General features: G+C 35.8%; 1 protein-coding gene across 1 annotated transcript in view; it reads left to right on the top strand.

Annotated features, from left to right (window-relative positions):
• LOC122788622 (protein transport protein Sec24A-like) overlaps window positions 1-25,320 on the top strand; it is a 198,240-nt gene that overhangs the window by 117,401 nt on the left and 55,519 nt on the right. Inside the window, exons 5-7 of the mRNA XM_044055521.1 lie at window positions 376-496; window positions 20,804-20,962; window positions 24,698-24,871. Coding sequence (XP_043911456.1) covers window positions 376-496; window positions 20,804-20,962; window positions 24,698-24,871 — 454 coding nt within the window. The remainder of the gene's footprint in view (window positions 1-375; window positions 497-20,803; window positions 20,963-24,697; window positions 24,872-25,320) is intronic.

The raw sequence follows: 25,320 nt of genomic DNA, 5'->3' as shown, positions 1-25,320 counted from the left end.
TTATTTTTTTATTTATATAACTCATGCAGTCTAAAACATCATTTACTACACAAGCATGAAAAAATCTTACTGCATTGAAGTAACAGCATAAACAGATGAGATGATATAATTAATGACCTTAAACTGGTGTTTGAATGTTGATCTTTGCAAGGGGCAGTGACATATTACAGGTTTCTTTTAAGGCATTCTAACTGTTCAAATACTATTGAGCATTTGAACTCTCTAACACCAGCAAACAGTTGCCTAGAGTTTACAGTGGTCACACATGCAAATATCACACCAGTGTATTAAACATAGAGACTAAACTTTTTTATGGTTTCATCAACCTTTCCAGGGACAAAGTTTGGGTTAAACTCTCTTCTTTTAATACTGTAGGGATGGAAGGAGTTAGCCCCGGCAGAGTTCTACAAGACCCTCGCCACAACATTTGCAGCTCAAGATACCACTGTGGATCTCTTTCTGCTCAGCAGAGAATACTGTGACCTGGCCTCTCTGTGTGAGTATGAGCCTTGATGTCAGTGTAAACATATGTTCATTATGACAAATATTACCATGTGTCAGTTTGTGTTATTCAACTCAACAATTACAACAGATGAATAAAGACAAATTGATTTTATCAAGAGCTGCCTAGAGTTACTAATTAATAACACATGAAACCTCTGTATTGGTTAGTCTAATCAGATGACAGTAGCTTCCATTGCTAAGATCAGTCTTTGAGAAACACATTCAACAGATAATGTCACTACTTAAAGTCTTAACAGCAAAAGTGTAACATTTACAGAAAAATTCAGTGTCCTACTACAGATTACTTCAAACACAAGCAAGAAGCAAAAATGCAAGGAATAGAAACTTCAATAAACAATCTTAAGTTCAGATTCTCAGGAGGGTATAAAACATACTTTCTAGAAAAGTAAACACAATATTTTTAAGAAAATAATAAGAAACTATGACTAGATTCTAACATTTAAGGATTTATGGAACACTAGTTCCATAAGTTTATTAACAAAGTTCTAGCTTGAGGACCTTTGAAGAATTCTGACTGCCTAAAGTCTGGGTTGAAGGCATTCTGGCCAAACCAGTTATCCAAATTAATTCTGAAGGAATTTTACAGATGGATAAAGGAATATTGTTCTAAATAATCAGAAGTGTATTGAGGAATAAAATGTCTAAAAGTGCTATTACAATTATAAATTTGCAGTTTTAAAATAAGTCTCAATTCATTGCAGAAAAATGTTTTACAAACTAATATCAATTAACCTCTGACACATTGATAGTGCAGCCAGTATAGTTTTAGATGTTACCTTTCCTCCTAATGTAAATTAGAAATACATGTTAATATTTTTATAAATTATCTTTGAACCAACTCAAATGTATTCAACTGGCCAGAGGTGTGAGTGTAAAATAAACAGTTGTTTTTGAGAACTGGTCAGATATGTCATGAATAGGCTTCTCAATCCGCTTTCATTTCTCATAGACAGAGTTTTAAGCATGCAGCCCATTAAACTTAAAGGTCACAGTGATATCCATCTGATTTCTGAAAGAAAAGTCATTTTTAATATTAATTCCTAAATCATTGTGTGATGCAACTTCTTCAAGAACTACTCCTCACAAAAGCATTGGTTCCTTAAATCTCGACTGTCAAAAAAAATTGTGTTACATTTTTCCTTAATGAAAGAGTTTTCAAATCCAGATGCCCGACTTGTGATTTCTGCCACATACAAATTAAATTCTTCAAAGTCTTTGCTGAATATTATGGTAAATCCTGTTCTACACTCATCTGTATATGTATTAATCCAGTGGGAATTGCATGTAAGAATAGTAACAAAGACAATATTAAACAAAGGGACAAGGAGAGAGTGCTGAGGAACACCATAAAGGACTCTAGCCAGGTGTGATGGTCTGCCCTAGACCCAGTTCATGATCCAATTTATTATATAGGGAACTGATCCAGTTCTAAACAGTTGGTTGAAAATGAAATATAAACAAGTACCCAGTTTGGATTTAACATTTTTAATCACTACAGCAACTATTTTATCAGGGCTTATTGATGCAGTACTTTTAATTTTAACAAGGGCTTTCCTAAAGTTAGTTAAGGATATCTCAACACACAAAAGTATCAGAATAGCTCCACTTATACATGGCATAATTATGGAAATATATAAACTTTTTCCTTCAAAGATACTATCCCTCAACCATAAAACTCGTATAGAAATTCAGTCACAAGCTTTAATGCCACCCTCTTGGAGATATTCCTTAATCACACCAATCCTAAAGGAAAACAAATCCCCAAACCTCTGTACCTCATATAGACCTGTATCATTATTAAATAATGACTATAAGATATTTATGACAATATTAACTAACAGAATGAAAATACCACTATCCAAAAAAATAAATAATGATCAAACTGGATTTATATATCATACACACACACATGACAATATTAAAAGGATAATTTCTCTTATAGACTATGTTAATAAAGAAAATAAAGAAACACTCATAATTGGCTTAGATATAGAGAAAGCCTTTGATTCCCTAAATTGGGACTATTTATTCAAAATCCTAATGCTATTTGAATTTCCTGCATCCTTTGTTCATCTATATATATATATATATATATATATATATATATATATATATATATATATATATATACACACACAAATAATTTAGCGTATGTCAAATTAGGTCCTTTTACCTCTGAATCTATACATATAACAAAAGGCATTAAACAAGGATGTCCCATATCACCGATTCTATTTGCTCTGGCTATTGAAAAATTGGCAGATTCAATTCATAACAATATAAAAATCAAAGGAATAGATGTTTATGAACAATACAATTCTAAAGTAATGCTATTTGTTGATGACATATTACTAACATTGTCTAATACAAAAGAGACATTTGAAAAATTAGATATATTAATTGACAAATTTCACATGACTTCAGGACTCCATTTCAATAAATCAAAATCAAACTTTTTATTTTTAAACAAAAAAAAGAACTGCAGACTAAGGGGGATCATATCATAAGGAAACAAGAATCTATCTAGGAACTGAGTTATGCAAGGATAATAATGAATTAGTCTACGAAAAACTACAATAATATCATCAATGCAATTAAAATCTCTGTGGAAAAATGGAACAAAATAATTTTAACATTTGAAGATAGACTACAGTTAATAAAAATGGTTTTATTGCCCAAGATCCTATATATAGCCTTGGCAATACAACTGTTACCAGAAAGGAATATACTTAAAGAAATAAATTCATGCCTAATAAAATTTTTATGGTATCCCAAAAGAAACAGAATAACTTTAATACATCATATCAGACCATGGAAACAGGGAAAATTAAACTTTCCTGATATAGAAACATATATAAAAGCATCAATATCTAAAACAATCTCAGATTGGATAAGTCCAAATTACTCTGCAAATTGGAAAGAATTACTAGCTGTACTATCAATAAATTAATTTGAGTTACAAAAAAAATTCAAATAACAGATAAAAACAATTTGCCATTATGTATTAGTATGCAATATAACATAAGTAAACCCACTAAAACTCGTATGATTAATTATAACATTGATTCATTTAGGAAAATTATTAATGCAAATATAGATTTAAAAATCTGGTTTGATCTTTTAACACCATTTATAATCACAAAGAACTTTCCACATAAAATATATAGATAAATTATTAATTCCTGGGAACAGAAAGAATTTGTTTGTTGGCTCCAATGTATCAAAGAACTAAAAGTGTTAGATATGCAAGTAATAAAAACAACATACAAAATTCCACAACAGGACTGTCTAACTTTACAGATTATTCTGTCATATTCACAAGATTTAAGTAGAATAATTAACAATTCTTCATTTAAAGAAATACCTACATTTATGAAATACATATATGATGTCATATATAATGACTTTGACATGGGAACCATTATTTCAAAATTTTAAAAAATATTGATAAACTATAAAACAACACCCAAAACCTCATATTGGAAATATATAACAAAAGGACACTCAATACAGTTAACTGAAGATATTAAAACAAATATCTTATTATCGATAAAATATACATCCTTTTCACAATACTGGAAATTTTTAATTGGAAATGCTTGCACAGAGCATTCTTAACCCCAGACAGAATCAGTAAAATTAGTTCTTTGATAAAAGGAATATGTTGGAGATGTGAGCAAGTACACAACACAGATTGGAACCACATTTTCTTTGATTGTGTTAAAATGAAGCCATTTTGGAATGGTATTAATAACTTTCTTCTACAAGCTTTATCTAATGAATAATTTTATTTAACTAAAGCTCTTGTATTATTTAATGTGAGTGAAGGTCCTCATATGAATAGGTCAAACATGTATCTAGTATGGACTATACTTGCAATTTCAAAGAAGTGTATAACAAGAAGATGGAATACAAACACAATACCAACTTTGGAAGACTTCTACAGCCTACTGAAGACCACAGCATTATTGGAAATTAAAATTAAAGAACTAAGAATTTATCCAAAGCCATTTATCAAAAACCCTTGGGGAAAAATCTTATCATTGATTGACACTAAACAATAATTGATCAGATACTCTGATAATGAATTGGACATACTTATAAAGTAACTGTATACATTAATATCTGTTATAGTGTCAGGCTAATGTAAATAGTGTGCATAGTTATTTAAGATGTTATGTATAAATATTATGGAATTCATTCAAATGTATTTGAGAAATAAAAATAAATTTGAGGAAAAAAGTATCAGAATAGATAGGCTGGACCTTGTAAGTTCCATTAATAATGAAAGATATGCTAGAAATGTATTTGTTAAACTCATCAGCAATATTCTTGGTACAGAATCAGAACTGGATAATGTACTTGCAGATATGTTGGAATTATGTTTGTTAAACTTAACAACTACATCCTTCTCTTCCTATAGAACCAGAACTGGATTCTCATTTTTTTGGATAGGAGTAGATATAGCTGAACAATTCCCTTTTGTTGCTGTTATGGGCTAATCTTATCTCATAAGTTTTTTCTTATTTTGAGTTGAAAAAATGTTGGTATTCTGTTTGGTTTAGCTGTATTACTAAAAGCAGAAAATTTGCTAAAAAGTCATGATAATTTATTTTTATTCTTATATAATTTAATAAACTTATAATGTCATCAAATTGGAGATTTTGAATTCCTACTGCGTTTTTTATTTCAAGTTTTGCTGTGCATTCTGTATTAGTCCATAAAATATCATCATAGGTCTATGATCTACACACAGTTTTCAGTATTAAAACTCAGGGAAGACCAGTCCACAGACCTTATGTAAATAGGCTTAATTAATTTGATCATGATTATATTTTTAAATTTTGTAACACTCAACATTAGGACTAAGTAAGTGAAAAATTATAGAGTTGTGATTTGAAGTGTCTAAGGGAGCACAGTTTGAATCTAGGAAATGCAGTTCTCAGATTTAAAGGCTAAAAAGATCGAAACTAAACCATATCCAGTATTATATTCAACAGCTTGATGAAAACCATGAAAGGCAATAATTTCCAAAAACTCTTGTTCTGAATATGATTGGCTAAAGAGTTTACCCAGTCAGTGTTAGGGTAATTAAAAATATCCCAGTAATCTACATTTTCTACTGTCAAGAACTTTATGAAAGTACTGAAGAATCCAATGATGTTTGAGCATATTCATAGAAGGGCTATGATAGTCGGCAGCAAGTACAGAGGGATCCTTAGAAAGATAAATGCAAATAAATGAACCAGATAATTATCAGTGACTGTTAATAAGGATTGAATATTGTCATGAACCAGGATCAGAACACCTTTTCCTCTGTTCTCATCTGAGGTACATTCATGTGTAGTATATCTGGAAAATGAAAAATCCAAGAATTTACAAGACTCATCAGTTATTATTGCAATTATTTTAAAAGTTTTATGTCTTATCAAGAATTCTGACTCACTGTACTTAATATCTATACTACACACATTGCCAAAGTAGCATGATAAAGTAAGATTAAGTGCGCTATTTCTTGTGGTTTTTTTTTTTTTTTGTAGCCCTTAAAAGGGGAAAAATCATGGTCTGCTATTTGATCAGTTAGGACATCTGACCTATAGTGACTTAAAAGTAACCTGTCCCTAAAAAACTTTTGATTGTCATTCATGGGTGAATTCCTCTCACTGAGTTATCTTACTTAGATTATAGTATACCAGTTTGAAGTGATCATATATACTATCCTGTCTAGCTGACTACCCAAAACACTAGGGAAAACAGAGTCACTGTTGCCTAAACCTACTGTACCTACTCAACAGCCAGTGTGATTTATTATAAAATCCCTGTTACAGTTGGGAAAATATAAAATTTCTATCATATTTGGATAAATAATTGCTCTGAAGGCATCAATCAGCCAACCATCAGGTAAAATATCAGGGAATACAATAAGATGGGAAAACCTTTTCTAATATTAATCCATGAAAAACTGGTTACCAACAAAATGCTGAAAGTCAATGGTATTAAAATCTAGCTAGTACACTCAATAAAACGGAGAATTCCCATAATGTCAGGAATAAAACTATTTGATGCATTGAGTAAAGCTATTGCCTGTTTATAATTATATAATATGATGACTGAATGTGAAATATGCTGGTTTTATAGCCCTATGAAGTGCTATTCAAGTACAAAATCCTGGAAAACCATTACAGCTTCAAAAAATCTAAGACAAGTCAAATACTATCAATTATGAAAAAGTAACATAAATGTATATAATTTTAAGAGACAGTGTTATATTCCATATGTCTCTTCAAGAAAAAGAAATAACATTGAACTGGAAATGTCAGTTAAATAATCCTTTATATTAACAATGAATGTACTTTAATACCTTATCTGTAAAATGCATTATATAAATTTTGAAGGATATCTTACAATGGTTTGAATGTTACCTCAAGAGCAGACCATTCCATGTACACATGAATGACACCCTGTTAGGGACAGGCATTCTTTACAATGGTGTACTGTAAAGCTATATGATAGGCTCCTTCTGTTTTTACTTTTTTCCAATGAAATGACTAAAGACCTTTCACATGTTAACATACTTATATACAATGATAATTGGCTGTCCTTTCAGTCCAGTAATGACACATACAAACTACAGCAAAATTTCCTTCTAGTTTCACTGCTCTTTGTAACTGGCTGTACACCATTTCAATCAACTTCAATGTTATGCTCTTTGTCACAAGTATGAGGTTACACAGACTCTCCCGTTATAATATTTGATAAGAGTGGTAATACTATTCCTAACTTTACTGAACAAATGTACCCTGGCTTAACCTTTAACCCATCATTAAAATTTTCTCAACATACATCAAGGATAGTCAGTAAACAATAACTCAGTCTACACTATGTTATAGGATTATCCATCTTTTCTGTTTCTCTCTGCACATCAGCCTTAGAACAGAATGTCTTCACCTGCAGAACTGAATATGACCTTCCATTACTAACCTTCCATTCCAATTCCAACATAAATAAAATTCAGGCTGCAGTAAATACAATATGCTGGTTTGTTTTCATCACAGAGTCCCCCACCCACCATTGTGACCTATTTAAAAATGTTGGCTGACTTCCTACAAACAGCAGAGCTACAGTACTGTTTAGGCATTCAAAATCAGCTCATAAGGTTACTGTCCACCCTTAAAAGCAAAACTTCAAATGTAGCAGCAAAGTTTCTCCCTTACAGATAATTAAGGTGACATCTTGTATCCAATTGGACCAAGTTTTAAAATGTCTATGGTGAAAGAGTTTTCTTTAAATTGAGCTAATCCTTTTGGAATTATCTTCCATATGAGGTTTGACAATGAAACACCTTAGAGGCATGTAAGGCAAAACTTACAGAATATTTGTCAAGTGAAGAATCCTGTACCTGCTTTCAGGATAATAGAAAGCTGTCTACTTACCTCTTTCTTAAAATTTTGGATTGATGGTACATCTGATGTATTACACTGTACATATATATTATTTATGTATATATTATTTGTTACTGTTGTACATGTAAATATTAACTGTTCACAATGTTGCCTTAAGGCCCAGGTCTTGGCTGAAAAGGGTCTAGAATCAGTCTTTTTACTCAGTGACTGAATTATAATGAATAAATGAATAGACATGAAACTTAAGGCTGCACAGACCAATCCCCTTGTATAAATCTTGTCAAAATGATACCTTAGAGCATCTAGAACAACATTTTATTTCAGCATCCCAGCTGGAAGAGCGCCAGCTGCAACAACAACAGAGTCACTGCACAAACTAACAAATTAGTTTTCTTAGCAAAAAATATGGTTTCCTCTTAAGAAAAAAATAAACCAATATTAAATGCAATGCAAATGAATATGCATGACTTCAAATACTGAAAGAAAAACACATCTGTCATTTATGTAGCATTTTCATGAAGCTGCACTGCTGCTAGATAAACATAAACCCTATAAAATAAGCTTTTTTAAGATAAAATACTTTTTGAGTAATACTTTTGATGCATATAACACAGAATAACTTCATAAATTAAACCATAAATCAGCAGTTACTACTTTCACGTGACTGCTAAGATACGCATAACTGTACATGGTCAGCAATTGCTTGCATGGACAATTAGCAAAATAAAATTAATAAAATTATCAAACTGAAAAGGTAATTTAATTGTTTAGTGCCTTTCATTGTCTGAACAATTCAAGTCTACTTCTTTTTCACACTTTCTTTCTTTCTTCTCAAAAAATGCACATAAAGTTATAACATCTTTGATTGTAAAATGTACACCACCACCTATATTTATAATATCCCCAAAATGTTTATTTTTTCCTTTCTTTATTTTTACTCCAACCACTACTAAGTTCTTCTCAACCTCCTTTAACAATGTTACCATCTATAATTTGCTTTTTGATGAATAATATAAAATCATCTGCACAAACTAGAATTCCTGAAATTTCTATTGTCTTCATAATTCTCCATCTCACATCTTTTAACATGTTCTCACTCTTAAATAAAATTGCATTAATTGTAGACAATGTTCATATTTACTTCTCATTTAACTATCCATTGCTTAACAATAACGCCCATGAATTTTAATATACAGTACACAATAAATTAATAAACATTTTAACAAAACCATAGCAGTTTAACACATTCCATATTTGTTATTGATTCAAATTATTCTGTACCTTTGATACACTATCACATACTATCAATTTCCCACATTTTCTCTTTGCCAATATTTCTTTCTTTTTCTATTTTTAATTTTGTCAATTTCCCCCTGCTGCATCATTCTAATGGCACTGTTGTGCGGGGTCCTCACCTAGTCTACACTAGGTCTACCAGCTACTACTAACCCCCCTGGATTTATTTAGTATCCTGCTGGGACCGGTTGTGGAACTTAAGTGCATCCTGGGTGGTCTCAACCCTCCATATTCCATTTGGGGGGCTTTTTTACTGTTATGCCCTACCCACTTTCCCTACTCCCTCCCCTATGCTCACTGACTTTGTCTGAGGCCTACTTCCCTCACTGGACCATGCCTCCCATTAGGGAGTGTCATCAGTGAACTCCCTTCCTCTTAGGATGGGTTCACCCATCCCTCCCCGCCACTGCCTCAGATGCCCAAGGCACTAATCAAACCTGGGTTGCCTGGCTCATAGTTTGGGCTTTACCATATATGCCATAGCATTGTCTTCTTCAACAATTTCTTTAACATTTATATGTTTATCAGATACTTCTTATATTTCTTCAAATAATGTCTTCCTTATTCCACCAGCACCCTCAAATGAAAAATATTCATCACATTTTTTAATACGCATTACATAATCAGAAAAATTTCACAAAACTATTATAAACAATGACTAGTAATCCACAAGAAATGCAGTAAAAAGAACTCATGGAGCTATAAACCAAGTAAATCCTTTAATAAGCACATTGTTCCAGTCCCAGGCAACCAAACTAGCCTGTTCCTTGACTAGTAAAGTGGTAGTTTCCTTATTTTCTGTTTAATTCACATTTATTTTGCAGTAAGGAATTCAGGCAGTGGTGTGGCTACCAAAGGGGGGGGGGGTTGTGTGACCAGAATTGGCTCCATTATATACATTTATCTGATTCCTGAAGCAATTCTGAAGTATTTTTGTTATTTAAAACTAAACTGGCATGTTACTTACTGGAAAAAATTCCATTTAAACTGTTGTTTTGATTCCTCAAGTGGTTCTGAGGTATTTTTGTCTAGTTATTTCTGTCTAGCGAAGTGCTCATTTCCTTTATTTTCTGTTTATTTTATATTGGCTTTGCAGTAAGGCAGTCTAGCAGTGGCTGAGTTACTAGGTGTGTGTGTGTTTGTGTGTGTGTGTGTGTGTGTGTGTGTGTGTGTGTGTGTGTGTGTGTGTGTGTGTGTGTGTGTGTGTGTGTGTGTGTGTGTGTGTGTGTGTGTGTGTATGTGTGTGTGTGTGTGTGTGTGTGTGTGTGTGTGTGTGTGTGTGTGTGTGTGTGTGTGTGTGTGTGTGTGTGTGTGTGTTTGTGTGTGTGTGTGTGTGTGTGTGTGTGTGGTGTGTGTGTGTGTGTATGTGTGTGTGTGTGTGTGTGTGTGTGTGTGTGTGTGTGTGTGTGTGTGTGTGTGTGTGTGTGTGTATACAGAGCTACAACAATGAGCAGATCCACTTAAATTATTTTTTCTGATTTTGGAAGCAGTTCTATAGCATGCTTGTTATTTTAGACCACAACAGCATGTTCCACAGTTAGCAAGGCACTAGTTCCCTTATTTTCTGTATATTTTACATTTGTTTTGCAGTAAGGAGGTCAGACAGTCATAGCTGTAAATTTGTGAGATGTTATTCAAACAAGTAGAGATCAGATAGCACACATTTGGATACAGTCCCTGCTAGAAGAAAACGATATATATTAGTGCTTTGGATGCAGTCTGTGTAGTCTTAGTAATGACATGTTTCCAGGCCTAGAAATGACAGTGTGTAACAAATGCGTCAGTATAAAAATGCGGAGTTCTGATTAGCAAGTCTAGAGAAGGAAATTAGTAGTCCTGAATAACATAGCAAGTTAAGCAATGATGCTGAAAGGACTGGAAACTGCCAAAATATACTTGTTCTCTCTGCATCTGATATATTGTTAAAGGTTTACTATCAAATGGTTGAAGTTCAGAATGGAAAGCTATCATAATGTAGAATCATATTATCGAAATTCAGAATGTGAAAGCAAAGCTATCATAATGTAGAATCATATTATCGAAATTCAGAACGTGAAAGCATTCAAATGGTCGAAAATCAAAATGTTTCAACATTTTCGACCATTTTCAACATTTTTCCACCCTTTGCGAAACCAAACCTGCACCAAATCAAACCCAGTGTGATTAAACACTACTTACTTACCCTCTTAACAGAAACTGGTCAGTATGAAACCAAGATAGGTGGAGGGCTATGCCTTCCACACCCCCAACTATATATTCTAATTCCAGGGTCGCAATACAGTGGGGAAAGGGCATACACACTGCCGCTACTATGTTCAGATGGCATGAAATTCGGCGAAATTAGTTTTTGGCGATATGGGCTTTCGGCGATGACAATGAAGTGATCAAGTTCATTTATTCAAACTGCATTGTAGTTTCGACATTCTGAATGGGTGTTTATGACAGTCGAATAAAGGATTTTCACATATATGTTATTCGGGTATGTTACTTTCAACTATTGGCCTTTCAACCATTTGATAGTAAACCATTGTTAAATATCTCCTCTTGTTGTGAAGTATATGCAACAAATACCACAAGAATTAAGACGTTCAGAATCCTCCATCTGTTTAAACATAAATCGATAATTTGTCCCTCATTGCAGATTTTGATGATGCTTTTTCACTGTGTGACTATTATTTATCTGACTATGTATGCTCACATAACTTACTTTCCAGCTTATCTGAAGATAACAACGCAATGAATAGTAACTGACCACTGCCAAATGCCAGTAAAAGTCCTAAGAGAATGCAAAATGCTAGACTGGCACTCTGAAAAGGATGCATTTTTCAGACAGAGAAAGGAAACTTAAATGGAGGATCACTGGGGTAATTTTCTATTCTTCAGCAAGATACACTACAGGATATATACAGACACATCAAAAGTGATATATTAATTATAAGTGATCCCATGATAAAGAAAAAAAGACAAATTTCTTTAATTAGTAAAGAAAATGTTACAATTTCTTGTTTAAGTGGTTTAAAGTTAGTCAATGCAACAAATGCATTAAGAAACACCTCAAGGAAAGATGGTCTTTTGATACAGTGTTTTTGCTTGAAGGGTTAATGATTTGACCAGAACCCCCTTATTTTCATATGTACAACCTGGAAGAAAACATCTTTTCAGTGCATCAGGAAATATGGGGCAGACGCCTGCCTTTGTGAAATATTATAATCATTTGGGCTAACTAGCTATCAGTATTCAAAGAAAATACTGGTTAACAGGTGGTTAAGCTGCTTTACCACTACAAAGGACATCAACCTAGTTAAAATAAAGGAAGACTTTAAAGATAAGGGAAAATTGTTCACACAGGATAAAGTCCACATAAGCTACAAGGATGTGCCATTACTAACCAAAAATCTTAGTGATTCTGTAAAACATTTTTTTAGATTTCAACAATTTCATTGTAGAAATGCAAGAAGGAAACATGAGTAGAAAAAGTGTAAGTACAGCTATAGGAATTCACGTAACCTGATCAATAAAGCAGATGAGATGTATGCCCGGGCAAGCATTAGTAATTATTTAATGCTGGTTTTAAATGAGGCCTGGGAAATGGAAAATATTAATTTACCTACAGTTCAAAAATGTACTAGTTTAAGTTTTTACATTAACACTAGGTTGAGGCCTTTCTATTTTCGACCATGAGTCTTTGATAGTTAGATAAGCGATAAGTAATACTGATTTTGAAATTATTATTGTTGACATTATTGACTTGATTAGAAGACATCACTTAAGAGTAATACCAGATTATAGAAGTCTAAAGTTAAATGTTGAACACCAAGTACAAAGTTTAGAATTAATTTAATAAATTATAGATCATAAAGAAACACTAAAGGTGGGTGATTTTAACTACCATTACATAAATCAGTACACTGGATAATGTAAATCTGTGAAGGAATGCAGGCTTTATGACAGAATAACACTGAAAAAAGCATGCCCATATGGTCATCTTTCTGACCAAAAACAACAAGGCTTTGGACTAGTGCAGGGAAAAGAATGGTAGACATCAAATAGTTGTCTCCTATCAGAAATTCAGATCAAGGTGCATTTTTTTCTTTTAAAGAAATAACTTTATATCTAAAGATGTAATAGCTCTCTACAGTTGTTTATTATTTGTTAAAGATCTTGTAGGTAAAGAGCTAGATACGAATAAATGAAATGCTGTATTACATAAAACGTTATACATTTGTACACAATGGTGTGAAATAATAATACAAAAAGGCTCATGAATACACAATACATATTAGGAATGGCATGTTGCAGGAGTGTTTAAACAACTCCGCTGTTTCAGTACTGAGGTGGTTCAAAAGAATTGTTAAGTTTGTTGTGGTAGTGCTAGGTGGCAGTGGCTACATGGCAGTCTAATCCAACATTATAATAGAGGTTATAGGAAAGAGTTAAGGAGAGGTTGTTTTAGTTCAGTTCTGAAAATGTGTAGGTTTTCAGTGAGTCTAATAGAGAGCGGGATGGAATTCTAGGATTTGGAGACATGGCTGAAATACAGAGCATCTCCTGCCATGATGCTTGACTGTTGAACCATGAGGAGATGGTTCTCACTAGAGTGGAGTTACCAGCTGAGGGTGTACCTTTGTAGCAAAGATAGGAGGGCAGAGCACCTTTCAGGAAGATGCACTACACCGTGTGATACTTTTAATTTAGAGAGAGTGTGGTAGTGGGGTAGCTCTAACAACCTGAGGTGCTTAAGGTCAATGCAGTGATGAGAAGAGCAAGCTTTACTGGATTTGAATTTGGCTATTTTATTGTAATATTGCTCACATTTGCTCTTTTCTGTGGCCTGGAATTTGGTGTAAATTGGTGAAGCATATCAGAGTGTGGGAAGAAGACAGGAAAAGGCAAGGGTTATCCTGCCACGTTAGCTGAGATACTGTTTAACTCTGCATAACAGACCTAACTTTTGGTGTTTTTATAGCTTGTTGAATATGTAAGTCAATCTTCACATTATCATAAACAGTGATACCTAGTAAAGTGTTGGAGACTATTTCACCTATTCTTTTGTTGCAGGAGGTGATTTTGAAGTTTGTATTAAACTCAGAGGTGTAAAGAATTAGTTTTGTCTTCTTTTGTTTTATGATGAGGTTGGGTTTGGACAGCCAAATTTTGATGGGACTGAAGGAGTCAACCTGAAGGACTTTTTGAAGCTGAGTATGACTCTGGGTTGATTATTGGCACATTGGATTTGTTGGCATGTTTATCAGAAGTGTAAAAATTATTAATAAATATGTTGAACAAGAGGGGCCCAAGTATTGATCCTTGGGATAAACCAACAGATAATGTTAGGTAGTAGTGTAGCGTGACTGCCATTTAACAGCTTGTCCTCTGTCATACTAGTTTTGGAACCAGGAAAGAGTGGGATAGGATAGGCCTAAGGATGCTAGCTGCGACAGTAGCTTGCCATGGGAGACTGTCTCAAAGACTTTTGATATGTCTAAGAATAATGAAAGAGTGGGATAGGATAGGCCTAAGGATGCTAGTTGCGACAGTAGCTTGCCATGGGAGACTGTCTCAAAGACTTTTGATATGTCTAAGAATAATGAAAGAGTGGGATAGGATAGGCCTAAGGATGCTAGCTGCGACAGTAGGTTGCCATGGGAGACTGTCTCAAAGACTTTTGATATGTCTAAGAATAATGAAAGAGTGGGATAGGATAGGCCTACGGATGCTAGCTGCGACAGTAGGTTGCCATGGGAGACTGTCTCAAAGACTTTTGATATGTCTAAGAATAATGAAAGAGTGGGATAGGATAGGCCTAAGGATGCTAGCTGCGACAGTAGGTTGCCATGGGAGACTGTCTCAAAGACTTTTGATATGTCTAAGAATAATGAAAGAGTGGGATAGGATAGGCCTAAGTATGCTAGCTGTGACAGTAGGTTGCCATGGGAGACTGTCTCAAAGACTTTTGATATGTCTAAGAATAATGAAAGAGTGGGATAGGATAGGCCTAAGGATGCTAGCTGCGACAGTAGGTTGCCATGGGAGACTGTCTCAAAGACTTTTGATATGTCTAAGAATAATGAAAGAGTGGGATAGGATAGGCCTAAGGATGCTAGCTGCGACAGTAGGTTGCCATGGGAGACTGTCTCAAAGACTTTTGATATGTCTAAGAATAATGGAGATACAATATTTCGTGTGTTGCATTTTTGACTGACAGTATTTATGAAGATGAGTAATGCAGTATTAGTGCTGTGGTCTAAAATCATACTGGATTGGAGGTAATAGATTTTTATCTGTGATATATTTAAGTAGTTGAATGAAGATACATTTCTCCAGGATTTTAGATAAGGGAAAAAGCATGGTTAAAGGCCTGTGTTTGAATAATTCAGTGATGTTGCCTACTTTGTGAAGAGGTAGCATATAAGATTCCTTCCAGAGGGAGGGGACACAAAATTCTTGGAAAGATCTGTTTATGAGAATTAAGATGGATAGGCTATGTGGGACAGTTGCCTTTTAAGTCATCAATACCTAAGGGGTGGGTTTACGTTTGAGGAGGGACTGCTTTATGGCAGAGGTGGTGACAGAGCGGAGGAAGAAGGTATTGAAATAATTGATGGGTTGAGAAGTATTTTGTGGATTGATATTGTTATTTTTATTGACTAATGAATTTATGATGCTTATGAAGTGGGGACTGAACAGAGTGGCAGTGATATCTGTATCCATATCAAGGCATGGGTTGGGCTTTTGACATCTACCAGGGGGTTAAGAGTTTTTGATGGAACCCCAGAACCATTTTTTTTTTTATGGTTAATGCTTTGTGAGTCAAAGTAGTAGTAGTGGATTTTACCTATTCTGACATTTTGGTAAGATTATGGAAGAATCTAAAGTTCTGATGTTTTTTTGGAGTTCAGTTTTGTTGCCAGCTTTTCTAAACTTTATTTGTTTTATGGATGACTATTTTGGTAACAGTGGACAGCCAGGGGTAGTGTTATTCTTGACTCTCTTTCTCCTAATTGGTGCCTGACTATTTAGAACATTAAAGAAAGTTGTTTAAACAGGACACCATCATTGAGAGGAATGGTTTTATAGGTTCATAGGTTGGTACTAGGCTATCGGCCCTAGGGCCTATACAAGCCTAGCCGCAACAATTCCCTGGCTATTTCTTCCCAGAATATTTACTTCCCCGGTCCCCTGTCTAGCAGGGTGACTGACGTGATTCACAGAGTGAATTTCCTATCTCCCATCCAATTGTCAAGGTTCCTTTTGAAGAGAGCCAAAGAGGCGCTCAGCTTGACATGTAACGGCAGTCTATTCCAGAGTATGGGGAGACTCTGGGTCAGGAACCTATCCCTCCAGCATGTTTTGTTCATTGTGATGACCGGGTTTAGATCCCTGGAGTGTGTGGCTCTGAGGGATTGGGATTTCTTTAAGTGTAGCATGTCCAACAGCTCTAGGTTTGACATGGCCTTGTATGTTAAGCAGAGATTGCCTCTGAGTAGGCGATATGTGACAGAGTGTAGCTGGAGTTTTTTTAGATGATCGGCATATGGCATCTGCTTTAGGCTTGTGATTCTTTTAGTGAGGTATTTCTGTGGCCTTTCCAGTTGTTGCAGATGTCTTGTGAAGTACATACCAAATGGGGCATTGTACTCTATAATGCATCTAATGAGGGATGAGTACAGTGGGACAATGACCTCCTTTTTTCTGGATGAAAAGCCCTTAGTGATGAGGTGTGCCACATAGAAGGATTTCCTGACTGTTGTGGTGATGTGGTTATCGAAGGTGAGACCACTGTCCACCTGTGTCCCTAAGTCCCTTATCACACTTTCAGTGTTTACTGTACTGCCACTTATGTGGTAATTCATGGGTACATGTTTTTTCCCAAAGGGGATAACTATACATTTCTTGGCATTGAGCTTGTGCCCATGGCTCTGGCACCAGGCATCTGTTTCTGTAAGGCCCTTTTGTAGAATATCCACATCATTTGGGGATTCAATAATGGCTCCCAGCTTGCAGTCATCTGCAAACTTAGAGTCCCTTAGTGCTGGCCTGTACTTCAGAGAAGTAGATGCCAAACAAGAGTGGTCCCAGGACTGAACCATGAGGTACTCCACTTGTCACTTGTCTGGAGCTGGATTTAGAGTCGACTGCTTTTACAGTCTGGGTTCTGTCAGTAAGCCAGTTGGCAACCCATCGAGTGACGTAGGGATTAATGACCAGTTTAGTAAGTTTATCTATGATTTCAGAGTGGGAGTGATGTCAAAGGCCTTGGCAAGGCCCAGATAGGCTGTGTGGACTGCCTTGCCCTCGTCCATGGCTCTGGAGACTGATTTGAAGAAGTCAATCAGGTTGAGGAGACAAGATTGGCCCTTTATGAAACCAAACTAGGTGGGGTCCAGTGTTTGAAGGTTGCCAGTGTCTTTTTGTATAAGTTCCATGATAATGCATTCAATGGCTTTGCAGATCAGGCTCATCAGACTGATGGGACAATAGTTCCCAGGATTCAAGGAGGATCCCCCTTGTGGAGTGGGATGACTGTAGCTGTGTGCCACTCACTGGGCATGAAGCCTGAGGTGAGACTATAATTAAACATGACACTTAGGTGAGGTGCCTGTTCATTTCATAGTTCATGTCGTACACAGCCTGGGATGTCATCTGGTCCCATGGATGCTGTATTCTTAGCTTTGGAGAGCATATTTTTTACCTGTGTGGTCGTGATTACCAGAATTTGGCAATATTTTGGTACTGAGATGGGCCCTTTAGGGGGTGAGAGGTGGTTGAAGTTGGCACTAAATTGATCTGCCAGGATATTGGCAATATCCTTGGGATCAGTATATTTAATGCCATTCTGTTGTAGCTCAGAGCAGATCTGAGCATTGCCATTTAGATTCTTGACATAACTATAGAATGCCTTGTGGTTGTCTTTGGAATCTTTGGCAATTTTATTTTCGTAACTAGCTTTGGAGGATTTTATGAGGGATCTCAGCTTCTTACTGAGGCTGGTAAGGGAGTATTTTGCATCCTGGGATTTTCCTCATTTCTGCTACAGTTTCTTCCTTCTGTTTTGAATAGAATCTAATTGATTGTGGATTGGATATGAATGTGATGGGATTAAAGTTGGTTAGATTACATTAAATAAAGTATTTTTCGTGGGTACATGGGTATTACTTCTAATTGCAAAGGTGGTAAGGTGATCACTACGTATGTCTGGTAAGGTGACCAAGGATGATATTTTGTTTGGATTGGTGCTCAGTATCCCGTCCAGAAGGAATTGTTTATTATTGGCTTGTTGAACCTAATTGGGGTTTGTATAATTTGAGTGTAGTCAAATAGCTTTAGTAATATGGTGAGAGAGTCAGTAATGAGGGAGATCCAATTCATGTTTGGGTCCCCAAGAATGATTCTTTCATAAAGGATGCTTTGATGTTATCCAGGAAAGAAAGAATATCTTCCACAGTTGAGATATTTTCTCTTGATGGGATGTTTAAAGCAGTGATACATATTTTTCTTTGTGTTAGTTTGAGAAGGGAAATGAATATTTCAGCAATCATAAAAATTGGCAGATTGCCAGGGTATAGCAATAGAGCTACTGTATGGTTAAAATGCATTTGACATCTATCCGTTCTTTGTTCATGAATAATACATTCAATATTAGCCATAACCAATGTGTTGGGAGGGTGGCCTAATGGTTAAGGTGTTTGCCTTACAAACACAAGGTGCAGGGTTTGAGTCTCACAAGGGATAATTGGCTAGGTTTAAAATGGCTCGCAAGGGCAGTTAGCTTAGTACTAACCTATGAACCTACAGTTACCCTTTTTTTGGGTAAAGCAGACTTATACAATGACTCTAAACTAATAAGTCACTGTGAAGAACTGAGAATTGCAGCAACATGAAGTAAAACCAAAGGCTACAATATTTAGGATTTTATTTTATTATTTAAAGATTGTAGAGAGGAAAATTATGTTTGAGCTATAGACTACTGTTTAACAAAATTTATTTTATTTTATTTTACATTTGTTGACCGGGATGGTCTAACTGGATGCATGTTTATTTTCAGTAGAGTCCTGGGGAGATAAGCTCCAGGAAGTTACATTAGTACAACTATTCAAGTAAAGGTTAATTTATATAGATACAAACTTAAAGTTTCAACAGTTCAAAAATTTACACAGTTTCAACATAAATTTAGGTAACAAGTTGTGGTACAGATACATAGTTAAAATTTCAGCAATTGTAAAAATAAACAACTTGCACAGTTTGTACCGAAATTGTTGGAAGCATTAGATGGGGTAGTTTTTTACTGTATTTACAAAGACTTGGCTATACAAGTTAAATTAGCTGTAAAGGGTAAGATATGTCTTTATAAAGGATAGGTAATTAGGTGGATATTGACAAAAAGAAAAAGTACAGTGGAAAGGCACTCTAAAATCACCAAGAAAACAGTCAAAAAGTGCCTGTAGCATAGAGTAAAACACAGAGGTAGTTTTCCAAGCTGAATTTTATTCCAAATACATACAAAACTTCACAGATAAAAAGCACACATAAACGCCTTTGCAGTACACGCGTTTTCGTCTCCATAATCAGACTTCCTCAAATGACCAGTGTTACTGTTTTTGTGAGTCTGATACTTGAAGGTCATACAGGAGGAAACCATCCTGTCATAAAGCAACCCAGAAAAATCACAATTGTTGAATTGATTTCCTTTCCTTCCAAATCCTTCCAAGGCTGCTGCTTGTCCTCTTGACTTCCTCTGCCACCCTGGTTGCGGATAACATAAGCGAACCTCTCCACGTGTGATGTCAAATAAGATACCAAACCGCCAATAGAGCTTCCAAGTCCAATGTAAAGAAACCGCTTTTTGTTGCAAAGAAGAGCTGTTCTAAATGTTATAACTAACCATTACAATGGACAGATCAAAACAGGAAAACATTAAAAAATCACTGTGCACTTTCATCTGTTTAAATACTGTTAACAGACTTCATTAGAACGTATAACAAAATGGCATGATTATTCATTCCTCGTGGCAACCATCCTTGATTTGGTTCTAATTTGTCTTACTGTTTATGGAAACCTGTGTACTACATTATCTCTGGAAAAGCGGGATCCCATCCTGGTATACGGAAGTATTGTTTGCCATAGTGCAAAGCTGTTAGAATGAGAGCATTTGTTAAGCATGCTACACGGTATGTTGGAGCACGTCTGTTGTATGTGATTGCAGCTCTCCCAGGGTGACACTGTAGGTTCCCCACAAAGCACTGTGTGATCAGAGTTGTAACTTGTAACTGGACTGACAAGGTATACAAACCTCTATTATAGATTTCACAGAATTTAACCCTGGGGTATACAAGAGGAGGTCATACCTGTGCACAAAAAGCAGTTAAGATGTTTTAAATCAGCCTGACACACTTTATTGTTTAGTGACTGTTGGTAATGTCTTCAATGTTTTATTTGAGAATAAGAAACTTTCAAGGTCCATTGCAGTCAGACAGCTCCCATTAGGATATTGTTCAACTGGGGTCAAGTTAGATTTATCACATTTATTTTGCTGTTCTTATTCCAGCTTCAGTAAGTGATGTTGCTTGCTTTTTTATCAGCTTGCATTCCGAGGACCACCTGCGGCAGCATTTACTTTTACCCAGGTTTTCATCACATTCAGGATGTAGGACAAGTTGAAAAACTACAGAAAGAGTTTCAACATTATCTAACGCGACCCATCGGCACTAAGGCATTACTGAGGATCTGCAGCACAGAAGGTGAGAACGTATCAGTCTGTATGTTGGGGAGGGGGTATTTCATTGAATAATTATGTGTGTGTATTACTGTTTGGTACTGGATGTGTGTCTCCATGGATGTGTGCATATGGCTAAGTGTGAGTAATGGTACATCAGTGTTTTTGGTGTTCCCATCTGCCTCTGTGCCTGTATGCAAGGATGTACATGCATGTTTCTATAATGTATACATATTCAGAATATTACTTTTTGTCAAAGAAACACAACAGCACATCACATTCCATTGATAAATTACACTAACAGAATGATACACCAAAAAACAAAGAAACACAAACACAAGCATTTTTACACGAAGCTCCTTGCATGCTCCCGTGTGGATACTGATGATACTGAATCCGAGCACCCTTGCAACTCTCTCTCTCTCTCTATATATATATATATATATATATATACACGATAGATAAATATAAAATATATATTTATATGTATATATGTATACATATATATATATATATATATATATATATATATATATATATATACACACACACACATTATATAGAAATTGATAGAATTTATATATAATTTATATATTTATATGTATATATGTATACATATATATGTATTTATACACACACACACACATTATATAGAAATGGATAGATAGAATTTATATATATATATATATATATATATATATATATATATATATATATATATAGATATATATATGTATAGGTTTATAGGTTTATAGGTGAGTACTACCCTAATGGCTTTGGAGCCAACACAAGCCTAGCCCAAGTATATTCCCAGTTGTCCTGTGGCTGGATGTTAGTTCCTTGTGCCCCTATCAAGCAATGATGTTGAAGAGATCCTGGGGTGATTATCCTGTTACTCAGCCACTCGTCAACATTTTTCTTGAAGAGGGCTAGTGAAGTACTCTGCTTGACATGAATGGGGAGTTTATTCCAGAGTATGGGAAGTCTCTGGGTTAGGAACCTGTCCCTCCAGCAGGTACTGTTTAATGTGGTGATGATGTTGAGGTATTTGAAGTGTGTGGTGTGGAGGGATTGAGACTATTTCAGATGAAGCATGTCTAGCAACACTGGGTCAGACATGGCTTTGTATGCCAGGCAGAGATCGCCTCTAAGTAGGCAATATGAGATGGAGTATAGTTGGAGTTTTTTGAGTCTGTCTGTATAGGGTATGTGTTTGAGTCCTAGGATCCTCTTTGTGAGGAATATTTGTGGCCTCTCCAGTTGTTGCAGTGTGTCTATTGAGCTACATGCCAAATGGGGCATTGTACTCTATAATGGGTCTAATGAAGGCTGAGTAGAGAGGGATTATGCCTTCTTTCTTCCTTGATGAGAGACCTTTTGTAATGAGGTGTGCCACATAGATGGAGTTTCTAACCACAGTGGCTGGATGGTTGTCAAAGGAGAAGATGCTATCTACTTGTGTCCCTAGATCTCTTATCACACCATGGGAGTTGAGAGGGCTACTGTCGATGTGATAATTCATGGGCACTGTGTTTTTCCCGAAGGAGATGACGATGCTCATTTTAGCATTGAGCTTAAGGCCATGGTTCTGGCACCAGTTGTTGGTGTTTGTCATATGGATTCCCTTAACATCAGTGTTAAAGCTTGAAACATGAGTTTGTTAAAAAAATCTGAGGTGGATGAACACAGGATCTCATACATGTGAAGTGTATGCTAGACCATGCACCTGAATTGCAAAATATACAAAGTCGACAATAAATTGCAGGGGAGATCTTCCATGCTTACACATGTCCTTATTCTCCTTCTTCGTTACCGTGTCATATATATCCATATGACAGTTATGTAGAGAAGTTATTTCCTTATTTGTAAAAATATATTAGATGTTTGCTTTCTTGAAAAAGTCAAATAAAATATCATAGCTGTGTTTTCTCAGGCCCATTTGTAAGGATACTTTTTGACTAACTATCCAGCAGTGAGGTCCCAAGACTTATGAAGCCAAGGTACAGAGTCTGATTCTACAATTGGAGTATACAATCCAGTCTAACAGTTTAGCTTAGAAGGTTAAGGTTAGGTGCTCATTACAAGTTTTATCCTGTGGTACTGGGTTTGAGTCATTTAGTTTCCACTTGTAAACTGTATAACTCTGAGGAAGTCACTTAGCCAGCTTATCCTCCTAGGTTGGTCTGGAAGAGGGACTTATATCCAATAAGCTTACTTTGTTAACAAATAAATAAAAAACACATTGTTTGATGTAACACTTATATAGCTTTTTTACAACTGTAATGCAAATTACACAGCCCTGCCTTTGGCATATACTTCTCTGACATGAAAGGTGATTCAAAGAGCTATGGCTAGCTAATCGGAAATTGGAGGTGGTTTTCAAATCTCATTGTAATACTCAAATTCTTCAACAAGGGCTGGACCAAACAAATATTTGGTGTGCCAATCATAGGCTTATGCTCAATACCAAATGCAGTATAGTTTCCTTTAGTAAATATAGCATCACCACTGCTTAGCATATAGATTACATTCCACTGAAATCTGATTCAGTCCTCGGGGACTTGGATAGCTATGTTGATAAGAAACTCTCCTCTAATCAACATGTCTCAATGGTGGCAAAATCTTCCTTCTTTGCACAACGTTTCCATTGTAGTACCTCCTTAAGGTTCATATAAGTTATAGTCTTACTTTATTCTGCCCTTATTAAGCCGTACATCGAATATAATGCTCTCTTCAGCACGTACGTCACTAAGCACCTAAACCAGCTTGAGTGACATCAACAACTTTTCCTCACACAAAACATCTCGGGTGTTAGCACCCTTAGCTAACCTGCTAGATTTAAAGTCCTGCCCTCTACTCATTGCTGTACACGTTTCTGATGGTCACTACTGCTTAGCCTTCTAAGGACTCAGTGCTCTTTGAACTTCTTCAAGTAAACAGGACCAGTCATACAGGAAATACCCACTCCAGAGGCCTAATTCTATACTGCCATATTAGCAATGCCAGCTCGCATGACAGGTACCTGACACAATGTGTCCCACCTTTCTGAATTAGGATGTCCTTATATATCAAGCAGAGCATTTCTCTAGCAACCTTTAAAACGAGTTGGGATGGTTGATTACAAATTTTCTTTTGAGATATGGGGGGACAATCTGCTTAATGGCAGACACTGCTAGTCTCCCCCGCAAATACTGAGTGATGTGGCTGATTTTCTGATTGGTCTCCATGTTTGTAAGCTTAGTAAGACCCTCTGAACTTGTTTATTTATTTGCTAACTGAGTAACTGAACTAGTCCTTCTTTGAGCTTTTCAGTCATAACCCAAGTCAAAAGGGCAGGGGTTTAATGCAATATGCATGAACAATTTAGGGAAGTCAATCAACCAATACTGCTATTTATCAGAGGAAGAAGAAAAGTGGAATACCCAAAGAAAAACACACAGAACACAAAGAACAAGTAAAAGCACAGACGGTTACTGAAAGCTAGGACTGATCCCTGGAGGGAACATGCCATCTATTTAAAAAGAAAAAAATGACTGCCACTTATCTGTCATTCAGTGAACACCTTAGCATAGCAGTACTTAATGGGAAAAAGAAAGAACAGGAGTAACTTGGCAATAATTGTGTAGATCAGAAACAAAAGTGTAACTTAATTCTGCATTTAAAGTTTTAATTCGATACTGTAAACCAAAAACTAAAATACACTTGTGTATCAAACTCCATTTGCTGTTCATTGCTTCATATCTTCTACTCCCTTTCTTAGGACTTATTTTGCCATCACCATGCAGAAGCTCACAGCTGCCTTGTTCGGATCTGTTGCACATACCGGTCATAAGCCCAGACACTGTGTTCACAGTACAGATGGAAGTGAAGGAAAAGCTGGTAGAATGGCCCTTTGTGACCTTTCAGTCTTGTCTCCTGTACACATCGGGGACAGGTAAGATGCAGCGGCAGTAATGACGTCTGCATATTATTTTCTTTTCTGCACTGGCATCTCTCACTCCAAGGCAAACTTGTGAGCTAGGACAGGACAGAGAACTATCACTGCAGTTCATTGTAGTTAATGACAAAGCATCATGACTTGATCCCAACTTACTTAGCAAAAAAAAAGAATGAAACTACAATCTCATACAAAACTGTACAATATAGTGCCAAAACAGTCACATGCTCACATGTGCCCATTGTATTTAAACACTTACTGTTAGCAGCTAATGATCTGAGGGGCGTATACATGTAGAGGAAATGGTGCTGCAGTGTCCCTAGCTTAGCAAGTACTGTGTGCACCTTTGATACATGAAATTCAGAAGCAGGAGGATTTATGTTCTAATGCTGATAATGCAGTTCAGCATTCGGGTGGTGTCGCACTCCTGGAGTGTCATTCTATGG

The sequence above is a fragment of the Protopterus annectens genome, chromosome 14.part0 (genome assembly GCF_019279795.1).
Source record: "Protopterus annectens isolate FY-2018-M chromosome 14.part0, PAN1.0, whole genome shotgun sequence".
Taxonomy (NCBI): domain Eukaryota; kingdom Metazoa; phylum Chordata; order Ceratodontiformes; family Protopteridae; genus Protopterus; species Protopterus annectens.
This window is presented reverse-complemented; position numbering and strand designations above follow the sequence as displayed.